Raw genomic sequence first — 15,949 nt, 5'->3', positions numbered from 1 at the left:
TAAGCATACAACAATCAGCAAGCATGTAAAGTGTGGGCAAGTGTGTGTGTGTGTGTGTGTGTGTGTGTGTGTGTGTGTAGGTGTGCATGTGTGTGTGTGTGTGTGTGTAGGTGTGTGTGGGGGGGACAATAGAGAGGGGAAGCGAGGAAGATGGCAGATGTGACCACAGATGGGTGATCCAAAATGGCGAGCAGGCCCACGAAACTCAAACAAAGGGGTAAGAACCAAATGGCGTGGAACGTAGCTAGGCTAGGCTACCACGCTATCTGGAATGGTTGAGATGTAGGTGCAGGTGTAGGTGAGGCGTGTAAGTGTGTGTGTAAGTGCACACAAGGCAAAGTACACAAAATCTCAAATGCCATGGTAAGACACAATAGCTCTCCCTTTATCACACATGATTTTTATTATTCTTTACCACAGGTAAATAACAGAGGTATTTACAAGGCAAATGACTTTACAAAACATCAACAGAACGACAAAGACATACATAAACAGACAAAACAAAACAGAATAAAACAACAAAAAAAAGAAAAAAGAGACAGAAAAAAAGATGTTGAGCAAGCATATTGTGGGTTATTTGGTATTTGGAGTTGTCATGTTGGGGTTGGGAAGATCTGAGTGAGTGAGCTTTTCTAGGATTGCGTGATCTGTTAACAGATTGAGCCAGTGGTTTATTGATAATTTTGTTCTGTCTTTCCAGTTGAGTAATTTTCTTCTTCTTTTCTTGGCCACAGTTAATGCAATTAAGATGAAAGTTTGGCAATGTTGTGAACGGCCCAGCGGCATGATACAAATACACAATGGAACGTGCTAGGCACAAAAAACACACGGCGATATGACGCGGTGGTTCGTTATTTCCCACAATAATGCAAAGCAAAATGCAAAGCTTCGATGGAATCCCACACAGTTATCAACTCTATCTCTGCCCAGACACAAGCCTCCTACATGGTATCACTTCTTGATAGCAATTTGATGAGTTCAGTCCATTCAATTTATCTGGCGGATTCTCCTCAGGCTCAGATACGGACGTTGGCCGGGAAACCGTCCGTTAACGGCTTCAACAGCAAAGCTGTTCCTCTAAGGCAGCAGGGGGAAACAGAAGTCGACTTTTGGTGGAAAGAGAGTGGCTCAGCGAATCCTTCTCTTCTGTGAAGAAAACTGTAAATCCAAATCTCCCTTCTGCAGGTAAACGATTGTTAGGTGGAATATAACAATCACTTTCAGGATCCATATTGTGTTCAGCAAACACAAACCAGTCTGTTGCTCTGTTAAGACTTCACCTAGGGAGTTTAAAGTTCACGCTATTTTGTCCCCTCACCAGGGTTTAGCAGCTTGTCCAGTAGGAATACAGGGTTTGGATTCAACTAGAGTTCGCACACAGGTGTGAATTATCAGACCTGAGCGGGTTTGGCGCCATTTATTGTTGTCCAGGCATTTTGTTACACATACAGGCCTCTGTCTTTGTTCTTGATACGTGACACTATAATGAGCTACCATGATTTGAAAAAGATAGACAATGCGTGGAAACACATCACTTAGGAAATGAACTACAGAGCTGACTAAACTATGTGCTTAACACTAAAGATGCCCTCAAGATTCGAGGCTCGTGAGAGGCAAGAGGTAGCCTGCATCTGAGTCTGTTTGTGTGAACGGGGCATACAGTATGGAGTGGAGGAATAACTACAGTGACCCACAACGCTGTCTTAGTGCACATATGGCATGTGAATATTGTATTAAGACAGACTTGAAAAAATCCGAACTTATCCTTTAACTGGCAGACCAGACAATGCTCATCGTTTTTCATTGTCATCCTAACCATAGGGGCACCAGATCAGAAAACCCTCATACTGTTTGGGTCATTTTGAAAGGTAATGACAAACAACCAGCTATGTCATCTAAGTTGGAAGACTTGTTGAGTTCAATATATAGAAGCAATACAGTATAGCCAGTATATAGTACAGCCTCAAAAAGCATGTTTTAAAACTGACTCAATCATTAAAGCCTTATTCAAAAAGTACAATATTGTTCTGCTGCAGTGGTCATGAGGTAACTTTAAAGAAATAGGCAGACAATCTATTAATGTGTCCAACCCTCTTACAGTGAGATGTGACAGAAAAGCAAACACAGGAAATTATTTAACCCCTTTCTGTCCTGTGTTTTCTTACTCTCTACTGTAGCTGAAAGGGAAAATAATTAGATAAGATTATTAGATTTTTAAATGTGTTTTAGTCAGCCTCATAAAGGCCTGTAGTATGAGCAGTAGTTTTCAATTCAAAGGGCTTTTTGGCATGAAAGTTTCAAAAACAGTATTGCCAAAGCATCAAAATATAATGTGTCCAAATATTTGGACAGCACCCAATAACAGTAATATGAACTTTAACACAACATAAGATTGACTTATATTAATATGCGTGTGTGTGTGTGTGTGCGCGCGCGCACACGTGCATGCATGCCATTTAGCACTTTGAAATCTGAGATTACAGAGTTGAACTTGTTAAACATTCATTGAATGTTGTACGTTGCAGGAGGAAGTGCATCTCTGTCTCAACCTCACCTGTCGAACAGTGACCACATATTCTGTATTCTTTTGGTTGCCAGGATTTTTTTGTGTCTTCCTTCATTTGTGGTCACTGACCCTGTACTTTGTTAGGATCTGTCTCTGCTTTCTATCTCTGACAGTAGAGAGATATTCTGCTCATTTATAATCTCTTTTTAGGGCCGATAATATTCTAATTTACTTTGGCTTTTAGTTTCTTCTTTCCAATGTTCCAAATAGGTTTCTTTACTTTGCGTTAAAATTTGGTTTACTCTGATTGGTGTTTGGAATGCAGTGCTGTTGTGAGACTGGTCAGAGTGTGTCTGAGAGGGGGCAGTTAGTCTCAGCACCAACTGACATAGGGGAGTCTTTTCGGAGCTCAGCTCTTAGGTTTGGACGACTTTGAAATGGAGGGTCTCTGGGGGCTGGATTTAAGGTGATTTAATAAATGGAGTGGTCTCTTTTGAATGTATTCACAAATCCAAACTGAATGGCTAATGTTGAGATACTTAGACAGACTGTAACTTTACACAAAGATTGATGTTTGTCGCAATTTCCCATTTAGAGCTCAACTTGCTCAGATATTGAGAGAATTACTCAACATATTTCCAAACTGCGTTCTCCCTGTGAGGTTTCAAACACTGTTTCCTTTTTATATGCCTCTTTACACGCTAGACAGATATTCCAACCAGCAATTAATATGCTAAGTGGTGCAAAGCCTCACAATGTCACTTTTCATTTACATCTCCAGCACTGTTTATATCTTTCAGTCGTGTGTCAGACTCTGTGCTGGGTAAACACCTCTCTCTGACAGCTGCTACACACCTTTTTTCATCCTCAGGGTCTCTCTCCATGACTCCATGGCACTTGGCCTACTGTTTACCAGCTGGTGACACAGGCCAGGGTTGACAGGGAATACATAGGTGACCACCTCAGAGCACCCATCACTCACACATACAGTACACATATTTACACACACAGTGGGAAAGCTCTTGTGTAGGAAAGGCACAGGTGACCACCTCAAGGCGGTCATATTGAATATTGAATAAATACACAGACAGACACTGCTTGTGTGGCGGAGGGTCACAGATGACCACCTCAGAGCACCCATCACTTCACACACACACACACACACACAGACTTGGCCTCCAAGCAGAGGTTTTTTCCCCTTACAGTGAAACACACACCTCGGTGGCCAAATGCCCTTTTGAGGTACGCAGTGCCAGCTGGGAAAACATAGCTAGCTGCATGTGTCACCACCAGCCTGGGCAGCAGGAAAGAAGCCCTGAAGAGGAGGTGATTGAGGAGGTGGAGGTCAGGTGAATACAGGTGTTGTCTGATTCAGTGTTGTAGTGGTGTGTTGCTAGGTAGGTATACTGAACCTTCCACCCCTTAAGTAAAAGTAATGCCACATGATAAAAATATCCATTACATGTAAAGGTCCTGCATTCAAAATATAATTTTACTTAGGTAACAGTACGGAAGTAATAACAGTTAACAGTTACATTATTATACAGTTATATTATTATATATATCTTTATTTTATTAATTTCTGATGCATGTGAGCAACAATTTAATGTTGTAACTGGTCGGCTGGAGCTTTTAACTACTTTATATACTGTTTAATCTGTAACAATGCATAATTTCTTAAGATCCTATGTTTTGTATGTAAAATCTTTATCTGCAAAGTAACTATAGCTGTCAAATAAATCTATTTGTATTTATTTTAATTTATGCCTTTCCCTCTAGCTAGCTTGTGTTGTTGGAGTTATTCTTTTTGATGAAGTTTAATAATGTGTTTTGGTATGTTCGTTGTATATTTTACTTTACTGGAATGACAGCTATGGGACTTTAGTTCCCATAGCTGATTTTTAAGACGGTGCTTCTCCCAAGGGCAGTACATCTATTGCCTGGAAGGTGGCACTGCCTTAAAGGCGGAAGTCAGGGAACAAAATCTACATTGCACAATTAATGCCATAGATAAAGATCATAACATGACACAGCATGCATCTGCAAGATGGACTGTGATTTGTATATCTGCCTATTTTTAGGTAGATATACGGTAAATCCGCCCTGCCCAGAGGGCTTTTTTAATCATGTTGCACATAGTTTAGTTATAAACTAAAAATAGTATATTGTAAATTTGTTTTACACAAGCGTTTCAGTTCACCTTATTTAATTGGGGTTTTATTTAGGTTTTAAGCACCTAGTTAATGTGTGTGATTGTGTGTGTGTTGTTTTTATAACCTTGTAGATTACGTCAAGCCTTTTTTTAAGCGTCAAGACAGTTGCAGACATGGGTTATGCAAAAGGTGGGGGAGGTAGACCTAGAGGTGAGAGAAAACTTTTTTCCTGTAGCTAAAGACTGGTGTTTTGAATCTGCTGGGGAAAGGTGGGTGGACAGTGAATGAGTAACACTCTTCTCCCTCAGAATCTAGTGTCAAGGTGCCCTTGAACATCCATCTGCAACAGTAAAGTTGACTGAATGGACTGCATGTGTAGAACTGTATCAGTGTGACACAGAACACGCTGTTCTTTTTGCCTTTCTGTGGTGTGATCCATATCCAGATTACTGCTGTCAAATGTATCTGACCATGCCTGCATCTGATCATTCAGTCATTAAAGTCTCATTATCACTTGATGTCTTTCGAAGGGAGAAATTATCACAAATGGTCAACACACTCACAGACTCTGCCTTTAAAAAAGAAATAAAAAATCAGCACTAGAACTAGAACATTTTCACTGTCACTTTCATGGACAGGCTCTATAGGTACATTCTGTACTTAAAGTGTGTGTTGTGGTAGAGCAAAGCAGTGCTCATCTGTTTTACATTTTGTAAAGATGTCTGTTTATAGTGAGCTATGTCTAAGTTGCATTCATCTGCCCTTTCAAGACATAACAGGCGTTTCCCTGTACTACTTTATTTAGCCAGGGGGCGGCTCAGCAGAGTTGTCCTTAACTTACCTCAAACTAGTTTAAAAGAATGTTTAAATTCACAAAATCATCCGCAATGTTTACATTTGCTCAACCTTCTGATTTTGGAAACTGTAATAATACTGGTAGTGCACTGTTGTTAAGTCCAAATAACAGCTAAAGAGTTTTTGATTTAAATTAAGATTTTTATATTAGTAAGCAAAGCAAAATGTTACTCTTTATGGAAAACTGGCAGGCAAGAAATCAGAAATGGTTTTGAGGACAAAAACATTTACAACCCTAAACTATTAAGTGGCATTTTCTCAAAACGTACATGAATAACTTTGGACTGAAATCCTTGGGTGGCTTCTCAACCTCCTTATGCCTTCTCAACTGGAATGTCTTTCTCTCTGCCACAGAAACCCTTTTGAGCTTTGTGGATGACATCTTGTCAGGGGCTAGGTCTCCATGTGTGATGTTAGGGGACATCCCCAACCTCCTGTCCTCCTCCATCAGCATGATTATTCGCTGCCTGGAGCCCGACACCACATATATGTAAGTTTCTCTCTTTTTTTCTCATGAACATGTAAACTAAACAACCTGATGTAAACTAAACTGACCCAGTTACCAGATCTCAGTCCAAATTAGTTCTAATACAAGCTTCTGCTCTTTCAGACGCATTTAGATGTAGGTGAAGCAAATCTCTGGCTTGCTCTATTCACGCAAATTTGACTGCTGGACTGTTTGTGCATTTCCATTTCTAAAATATGTACTCATTTCAAGCAGGTTTTGAGTGTGTATTGTATTCACAATGAAAAAGTGGCAAAATGAGTATGTTCAAAACTACTAAAAACACTTGATTTTTGAATGCCCTGCTGATGTACAATATTGTCCCACAATGCATTGCACAAAGGAAATGAAGGAGCTACTCACGGGGTGCACGGTGGCAGAGCGGCTACAGCTCCTGCCTCCCAATAAGGAGATCGTGGGTTCGTGGGTTCGATTCCCGGACCGGACATCACACCAACATCACACAATCTCTCTGGGTGGAGTCTGCATGTCCTCCCCGTGTTACCGTGGGTTCTCTCCGGGTTCTCCGGCTTCCTCCCACCGTCCAAAGACATGCATGTGTAGGTTAATTGATAACTCTAAATTGCCCGTATTGAATGAATGTGTGAGTGAATGGTTGTCTGTCCTTGTCTGTGTCTGTGTTCGCCCTGCGACGAGTTGGCCACTGTCCAGGGTGTGCCCTGCCTAAGGCCCGAAGTCACTGGGATAGGCTCCAGTCACCCGCGACCCCCTAACGGGGACCAAGCGGTAGAAAATGGATGGATGGATGGAGCTACTCACAGCTGGAAAAGATTAGAGTAGTTGTGACTGTGGTGAGACAGCTCCAAAAAGACCATAGAGAACACACACACAAAAAATCATCTTTGGAAAAACATTTGGTTTTCTCTTTGTGAAGTTTAATTGGCAGTGTCATTTCAAAGTAGCGGTTTGATTGACATCTTATGTTGCACAAATTGCATAATTTCCTGTCACAATAAAACGGTAAAGTATGCTAATTTCTTGTATACTAACTGAAAAAACTGTATACTATAAAGATTAGTAGTATATAGTATACAGTTAGTATGTATGGAACTGGAACACAGCAAAAGTTTATTTGCCACAAACAGGATGTACCAACCACTGACAGTATATAAACATGATTATTATTATTAACATTATAAACATTATGTATTTACAGTCTATGGTACTAACAGACAGTAACTGTAGCTAGCAACATACAAACTGATTTCTGTGCATTCGTAATGTGTTTAGCCTAGCTAAAGTTAGCACGAAGTAAGCAGTGGGAGGAAATACAGTAGCTAGCCTAGCTCCATCAAAGGTGCCTTCCAACATCTCCAAAGTGTAACATTTACAAGTTGGTGTATTTAAGACATGAAGAAATAGAAACAGAACTTTGTGGTTTAACAAGCGGTTAGCTTCCACATATGGAGCTATTTACTGACCAAAAACAGCCAATTTCTTTTCACCTTGCGATATTTGCACAAATATGACAGATTGAATTTTTTACTTGTGATTATAGCATCTTTCAAATTATTCTGATTGCACAAGCAGCATGCATTGCTTTCTTACATAGTGTCCTTTTTTATACTTCCACTAGGAGGTGACAAAGTTGAAAATATTTAACCTTAGTTTTTATAAGTACCATAATTAAATATTCTTCCTAAGTGGTTGTGCTGTATTTGCTTCTGATAAGCCAAACAAGGCCAGTAGGTCAAATCCAGGCTAGGTTAGAAATTCATGACCACAATATCTCTCCGCATGTATTTATAGTCCTCAGGGAAAAAGTGAGTTTATTTCTAAGTGAAGTCCTCACATACTGTACTAACCATTGACAGATAAGGTAAGTCTTTGTCTAGTATTAAGTGTTAGCAAGTAGAATTTGAATCAGGATCATTTTGATACATTTTTTATGTATTTTAGGTCTGGGATGAAAAAGAAATTGAAACGTAAAATACATTTTTAGTCATTAGATAAATTATAAGACAACAAAAAACTGGATTTTGTTCCATGTTACATTCAAATAGTTCTATATTCTGTCTGTGAGGCATACACATGCCTGAGTAAAGACGTTTAACAGTGTGATGCAGTAACCAAGATGTAGTTCTTTCTCTGAGCACACACACACACAGATACACACACCGGATACTCAGATGCTCTCTTACACATGCTGACACTTATCTCACAGACAGCCTGCCAGGAGGGAAGCCACACACATTTCGTAGAGTTGAAAAAGAAGCAGAGTAAGATGGAGAGAAAGAAAGAAATGGAGACGGAGAAGCAAAGTTTGGGGTAGAGAAAGAAAAAGAGGAAAGAGTGAGGAAAAAGATCAAGAGGGATGTACAGAGGAAAGGAGAGTATGAGCAAAACAAAAGAGAAGAAAAAAGGGCAAGAGGCTCTAGGGCAGAGCCTCTTCAAACAATTTTGATATATGTGGGCTGAGTGAGCAGCTACACATGCCCTTTTAATCCCATCATCAGCGGGGCTCCTGCTCTCTCTATCCTGTCTGGCAGCTCATTCATCTCTCCGAGCTGAGGCCTCGTCTCTTTCTTCAGGGCGCTGCACACTCCTTATATTTTCTATACAGCTCTGTCTGTATACAAAGCTTGAGATTGGTGCCTTGTACGGTGAAGATTTATTGTGTGGGGAGAAGTATATACATGCTATTATGTAAGCATGACAGCGAAAACATACTCTGCAGCCGCATGTCAAGGCTTTGAAGACATGTTGGAAAGATTTAAATGTTTAAAGTCTGTTGCTCGAAATGTATCAAGTCTCTCTTTTCAGTGAAGTATGCATATCTGTAGTCCACAAACCTTTTTATCTGTGACTGCAATTTGAATAAAACTATATGTCTCCAGGCTGATGATAGAAATGTGATGCAGTTTTTTTTTCTTTAGTTCTCTACCATCTGCTACAGTTTGTGTGGCTGTCTAAATCGTGGGTGATGCAGGTGGATGCAGTTTGTGTTTTGCTCACTAGGTGGAGATATTCATTCAGTGAAATGATGGTAATAGCTCTGTAAAGAAGTGCTCATTGTCAGTCTGGCATTATTGAAAGTCCTGTATTGATAATGCAGGCTCTCATCTCCAACAAGGGAAGTGTTTTAATTTAATTAACAGCTGCATGAAATGCAACAGCTGCCAGCTGTCAGATGTTTGCTGCTGCTGCTGAAATGATGTTTGTACAGCAGATTCATCCAACTCCATTCCTGGAAATCTAAATGAGTGGATTAAGTTTTGTAGAACATTTTAGACTGAGAAAATGATTTGTCACTCATAATCAGCAGCAGGTTTTCTTAACATTTGCATGTGTGTTTATGTGTCTAGGTTCCGTCTGTGGGCAGTAGACAACACAGGACGCCGTTCCAGCCCAAGTGAGGTCACCATCAAAACTCCCTGTCCAACTGTGGATGATGTCAAAGCACAAGGTGAGGAAGGAGACACAGACTAAAGTCAGAAAGGTGAATCGTATTTCAGTGCTGATCACAGGTGGCTCATAGAGATAACTTTCATGTTCCGATACACACTGGATATGCTTGAGATGATTGTAATACAAAAAAGTTTAACAACTACATTGTGCTACATATATGTTCTTTATGTGATTTAATATGGGTTTGTTTATTGGATTAAAGGTATATACTAAGTATTAAAGAAAAAAACAACTATATTGACTATAAAAATGTGTTATTCCATGTAGTCAAAAATTAGAATCGGCCATTGCAAAAATGCTGCAGCCAGTGAAGCGTGATACTGCTATGATTTTGATGTCTGGAAATACATGAATGGTGTGAAATATAATACTTCCACTCTGTGGTTCTGTTTTAAATAGACTTTATTGGCATTTATTGGTGGATAAGTTCCTAACCTGATGAGCCATGAAAAAACAGTTTCCCATTTAAAGAAATCTCCAACCACTCTAGAGGGATATGGCGATAAATTATTCATTTTAAAATGCTATTGATATCAAGATATGCATGTAAAATGACATCTGTCTTATTAATATAAAATGCGCCTGCAGTAGAAAAATAAAGAGGCATTTGCATTTGTAGAAAAATAAAGAGGCATTTGGAGACCCCATAGATTTGTCCTATTTTTCTACAGAAACTCTGGTATGGAGTATTTATTGGAAGGAAAAGTTCTCGCCCCATAGGAAGTAGCACATCAAACCCTAACAGTGTCTCTAGAGCTGCTTCGATTAATTGATTAGTCAATCAAGAGAAAAAGAATCTGCAACTTTTTTGATAATGAATCTTTTTTTTAATCGTCATTTTTCAAGCAAAAACGCCAAATACTTTCTAGTTCCAGCTTCTCAATTGTGAGGATTTGCTGCTTTCTCTGTTTTATATGATCGTTAACTGAATATCTTTGGGTTTTGGACTGTGGGTCAAACACAACAGGACATTTGAAGACGTCAACTTGGGCTTTATTAAATTGTGATCGCCATTTTTCACTTTTTTCTGACATTTTATAGACCAAATGATTAATCGATACTGAAAATATTTGTTGGTTGCAGACCTTAGTGTCTCAGCAGCAAGGTAGTGCTCTGTCCAGAGAAAACTGAGTCACCGACATTGGATCTTTTTCTTTTGTCTTCCCCTGAGGATCATTTGGTATCAAGTAGCACAAACCAACAACTTTGGTAAACATTAGTAAGCTGATTGCTGATTACTCTTTATCCCTTATGACTGGGTACATAAGTTACTGTAACATTTTTCATATGCTCTGTCATTTGTAGCTGCCATGATACTATCTGAAGTCGTCTGGTGTTACTTGAAGTTGGTGACCTATGATTGTGTTTGCCATTCCAGAAATAGCTGATAAGATCTATAACCTGTTCAATGGTTACACCAGTGGGAAGGAGCAGCAGACGGCCTACAATACTCTGATGGACCTGGGTGCTCCCACGCTCCACCGTGTTCTCTACCACTACAACCAGCGCTACGAGAGCTTCGGAGAATTCACCTGGAGGTGTGAAGATGAGCTAGGACCCAGGTACAGTTATCTTTTAACCCATTTTTGCTGGTCAGGTTTTTCTAGTTCTTCCTGCCTTAAAAAATAAAATGCTAGTCTCTCGGAGGCAAAGTACAAAAAGTCAAACTAAAAAAGATAGAAATTGAATGGACACTTTATAAGCACCTTTGCTTTGATACTGCGGGAAGGAAAATTATAAAAACTGTAAAACAATTGGAATATAGTTTGTATTTCAGAATTGCCCACGTCTCTTATATGTAACCTCAGATCAGAAATATGCATTCCTTCCAGCAAATTGATCATCAACTTTAGTTTGACGGCCAATTTATCAGAATGACCAAATGATATACAAATCTACGAGTTAGACTTTCACAAAATACCAAAAGACTGAGCCATTTTAATAATATGTTGAAAAATCCAGACACTGATTAACCTGTTTGCAATCCATAAAAATTAAACAAATGGCAGATTTGGACTAACATTACAGATATGCTCTATTAGTGATTATTTTACCACTCACTGACTATGTGTAACTCTATAGACCTCACTCACAATCCCAACTACTTGTACAAGACTTGCTACAAACCATCAAGTGTGCTGATCAAATCATAACTATAACCAAAGCTACATGACAAGTTTAAAGGCTGGTGATATTCTACATATTTGTTGTTCCCACAAAAAGATCAAAACCAACAATGAATGTATCCTACTATTGTCTGTGCTTCATTGTTGTCCAAAAAGTACTAAAAACCCACCAATGAGCCACACTGTTGCACTCCACTCAGTGCCACTACAGTTTATTTTCAGTCAATCCCACACACACACAAATAATGTCAAGAAAGTAAATATTCTTACACCTATTTTGTAAAAATACAACGCCTAGTACGCCTTCTGAATTCAAGTTTCTCTCTTTCACTGAACTAAGCTTAAATGCCTTGTTAACTCATCGTAAAACACACTTCATTCAAACTCGACAGAAACAAAATAAAACTCACCAAAACCATCTTGGTTAGTCTGGTTTGGTCAAAATAAACCCTTAATTCACTGATGTGAAAATATTCGGGCTCTACCCGCTGCCTCTCTCTGCTGTTGCTGGCCTCTTTGTGCTACTGGGTTAGCTCTCTGAACGAGAGTCTGTCGCTGAGTAGCGGCTCTCACTCGTTCATCTGAGGCAGACCATTAAATCAGCAAAATAATATGACAAAAATTGCCCAAAAACCCAACCGATTGCTGATATATTCATCCAATCACCCAAAAACAACATTTCCCTGCGGTCAAAAAACTGTTAGCTGTCCCGCTTGCCACACATAAAGGGAGGCAGGCACCTGTATTAACAGCAATTTAACAGCACCATAACTGACGAGTTATATTCATTAAAGAAAGTTGATTTAATAAAAAAGACTATCTCATTTAATCTGATGAATCACTTTATTCAAATTGAGGATTTGAGGAATTTTTTTATAGTGTGATGATGTCATAAAATATGACTACAGACATTCAAAGCTTAATTTGAAAATCTCAGTTGAAGCACTAAATAGGCTAGTTGCATATTAGACACAGCATTGTAAGCTAGACAATGGCATACATGCTACAATGACTTCTGTCACCAGCAGCTCAGCTTTTACGTTGTTGTTTTTTTGTTGTTTTTTGTTTTTTTACACAAATACCGTTATATACCAAATACCCCGGTGAAATGTCAGGAAGGTATGAAAAAACAGATACCGCCCAAGCCTAGCGTGAATGTTGAATCATCGGTTTCGGAAAGTTACAGGAATGGTCACAGGGACACAGACCTCCCTAATCCGATGTCGGAAAGTTGTGATTTGACCATCCGACAAGCAGTTCTGACAGAGTATACTGACCACTTAACGTCTGGGCAAATTGCACACACCTGCACTTGATGCATGACAATGCTTGACTACATGCTTGTGATGCAAACATGTTCCTCTTACTTGAATGTTGCTGTTCAACTGAGCTTCAGTAACTTTACCTTGTCCAGAGTGGGCTACGTTTAGCTTTGTTCGGCCCAGCAACAAATGTGGCCCACTGAAAGCAATGCATCGCAAAGCAAAATTCAGCCCTATTAATTTTCTATCAGACACAAGCTATTTGCTTCTCAATGCAGGGTAGCCAACAGCATATGATGTGTGACAATACACCCGCACCTATTGTTTTCTATGTAAAGTCCCACACACCATCTTTGACATTAACAATCAAGAAGGGCAGCAATTTTATTACTTTCGCTCCTGGAATGATACATCTCTGCTACTGTACCCTTACCCTGTGTTGGGTCTGATATGTGCTACAAACAGCGTTAAATAATGCAATGCTACGCAATGCGGTTAATACTGCCAGCCTTTCTCGTGTGCAGCAGATGGAAGTAGAGAAGTGGTCAAGGGAAAAAAAGAGGCACAAGGCTAAGCAGCGACGATGGTTGACATTTTCATCGCAGGTCTCAGTTTGTAGGCCTAAGCAACAATGCCCCTTGCATTTTTTTCAATTCCCACTAAGACTTAAAGCTGTGAAGCTACACTAAAAATCATTCTATCATGTTCCCCTCTTGTATACTTCTTACTACAACAAAATCTTACCTTTCTAATATAAAGTAAGACACATGAAAAGGGGGCAGCCCGTCTTCTTGAAACCCAAACACTCTAAACAAAAGCAAAACAAAGGAAATCCTATCCAACCAAAGCATTTCCTTCGCACATTTTTCAAAGCAAGCTGTTATTTGTTCCGAATCACCTTTTTTCCAGCACAATTACAAACATATCTTACAGTGGCTCACACAGCCAAATCTCTATGGTAATAGCCCATTCAAAGCTCGGCAGTGTCCGACTCTTATTTTGATTCTCAAAGGTGGGCAGATGTTCCACTCCCAGCTTCCAAAAGTGCTGTCTTTGATTCTAGGTGGTTGTTTGTATGAATTAGAGTTACGGGGGAAATTCATTCAAACTGAAGCCGAGTGAGCTTAACCTCTGTGACATCACCAGGGCCGTTTAGTAACGCACAACCAGGGAGGCCCCAGATTTTCCTCTAAACTACAGATAATAATGTAAAATTGGAGCTTAATGTTTTATAAACAGAGCCATGTGTCCGATGTAAAATATACTTATAAATGGCAGTCTGTGGTACATGCTTTCACTTTGGCAGGTGAAACTGATTAGCCAAGGCTCCCTTAATTCTCTGTTTCTCTCTCCGTCTGTGGGTTCCCCCACCCTAAATGAAAGGTTGTTTTTAATAGGGACCATGCTGGAAAGAGTTGGTGTAATTGAGGGAGTTGCTTCTGAAGTGTTCCATTAAAATACACTTAGATTAACAGTCCCCCAATTTAGTTAAAGGGAGGGGTGATTAACGTTAATAAAGGCACCTCAGAGCTGGAAAAGCAGTAGAGAAGTGCATTCAAGGTGAGGTCTGGCAACAGGGTAAGGAAGTATAAACATGTTTTGTTTAGCCAAGTCGTCAAATGAACATTAGACTTTCATGTGTGTGTATCTGGTTTGGTGTGAGGAAAGACTCTATACTGAACCTTGGTAACAATAGACAGCAGATAGACAGACTATTGTTACCAAGTGAGCAAGCACGCAGAGAGGTTAATGGCCTCATAGCTCTACTGCTGTGTGCTGACAACTTCCCAGCGGCGTCAAACACTTTGTTTTTCTGACGTTATTTGAACGTTGGGAAAAACAAATGCAGCAGATAAATGGTTGCACTGACGCCAGGACAAAAATACTACTGATATCATTTTTAGCAAACCAAAATAAGGGTCATGCAAAGTTTCTGACTTTTCAAGCATCCAGTATTGATGTTGGCCTGGTTCTGCAAAAGCACCTAAGATCATTTTGATCATTGTCATTCAGTTGAACAAAGGTTGACTCCATCCATCCATGTATTTGTGTCTTAGCATGAATAAACATTCTGGTCATATTAGGATAAAGGTTATATCCTTAAACAATCTAAGCCAATGGTTTGTTGGTATAAAGTATCACAGCGTAGTCAGGCTGGTAAACATTGGAGATGTGCAGAGATGCTAAATCATTAGGGGTCCAAGCATTCAGTGCTGAAACCTGGTTGTATTTGTTGTGAAATGTCTTCATCGTCATCTTGTTGTTCTTCTTACTCTATTTTCTCTTCTTATTATTACCTAAAAGTATATGGATCTCACTTTAAAGCACCCAACAGTTCAGACAGATGTGAATCCTCACCCACTACGCACCTACTCAAGCCTTTATTACCCAGGTACCAGAATTGTCTATTGGGGAAGTTACGCACACATATTTTACATTTAGGCCTCTTATCAGGACTGATTCAGATTTAATATAAACAAGTTTATCTATTAACCTGTTATTAAAAGTTTAGAGTTAAGGTTCCCCGAAACCTTACTGCTCAAAATAAAAATGTATATGAGTAATCTTGAGTCTATGTAAATTGATGTGGATGTATATAAATTCTATTAACTTTGTGTAATTGTTTTCCACTATTTGGGATTTTTAGAAAAACTGATTCTTAAAATCATATCCAGCAGTGAATCCAAACCTGATTCAGACCAAGAATTTGAAAAGTTACATACTGATTATCATAATTATTATTTTTAGTATTGTTTATATTTTGTCATTACATCCCTCAGACCAGCACTTCGGAATGACTTGTTCAAATGGTGACATCACAGGCCTGTGACATCATCAGCCTAATTACAATTGACCAATCAGCTGGCACACCTGATATTTATTAGCTGTTGTTCCCTGACACTTCTGCCTCCTCCTGAGAACAATTTTAAATTAAAACTGAAAGCTTCAAACAGCAAACATGCCATGTGCTTTTTTTTGGTAACTTCACTGTTATTCTTTCAACAAAAGTTATGTTAACATTCAGTGTTACTCACCAAAACACATTGTGTGTATCCTTGAGGTCTAACTCGAGTGCCTTTTCTTCCTCATAAAACATTTTTAAATATTTTAAA

At 39.3% G+C, this 15,949-nt stretch overlaps 1 protein-coding gene across 11 annotated transcripts in view; it reads left to right on the top strand.

The window, feature by feature from the left end:
- Positions 1–15,949, top strand: part of astn1 (astrotactin 1) — a 439,680-nt gene that overhangs the window by 408,933 nt on the left and 14,798 nt on the right. For all 11 annotated transcript variants that reach the window (XM_044219839.1, XM_044219838.1, XM_044219836.1 and 8 more), the window contains 3 exons: positions 5,869–6,004; positions 9,346–9,446; positions 10,827–11,010. In XM_044219839.1, the coding sequence (XP_044075774.1) occupies positions 5,869–6,004; positions 9,346–9,446; positions 10,827–11,010 (421 nt within the window). The remainder of the gene's footprint in view (positions 1–5,868; positions 6,005–9,345; positions 9,447–10,826; positions 11,011–15,949) is intronic.

This window comes from Siniperca chuatsi, linkage group LG13, assembly GCF_020085105.1.
Source record: "Siniperca chuatsi isolate FFG_IHB_CAS linkage group LG13, ASM2008510v1, whole genome shotgun sequence".
Lineage (NCBI taxonomy): Eukaryota > Metazoa > Chordata > Actinopteri > Centrarchiformes > Sinipercidae > Siniperca > Siniperca chuatsi.
This window is presented reverse-complemented; position numbering and strand designations above follow the sequence as displayed.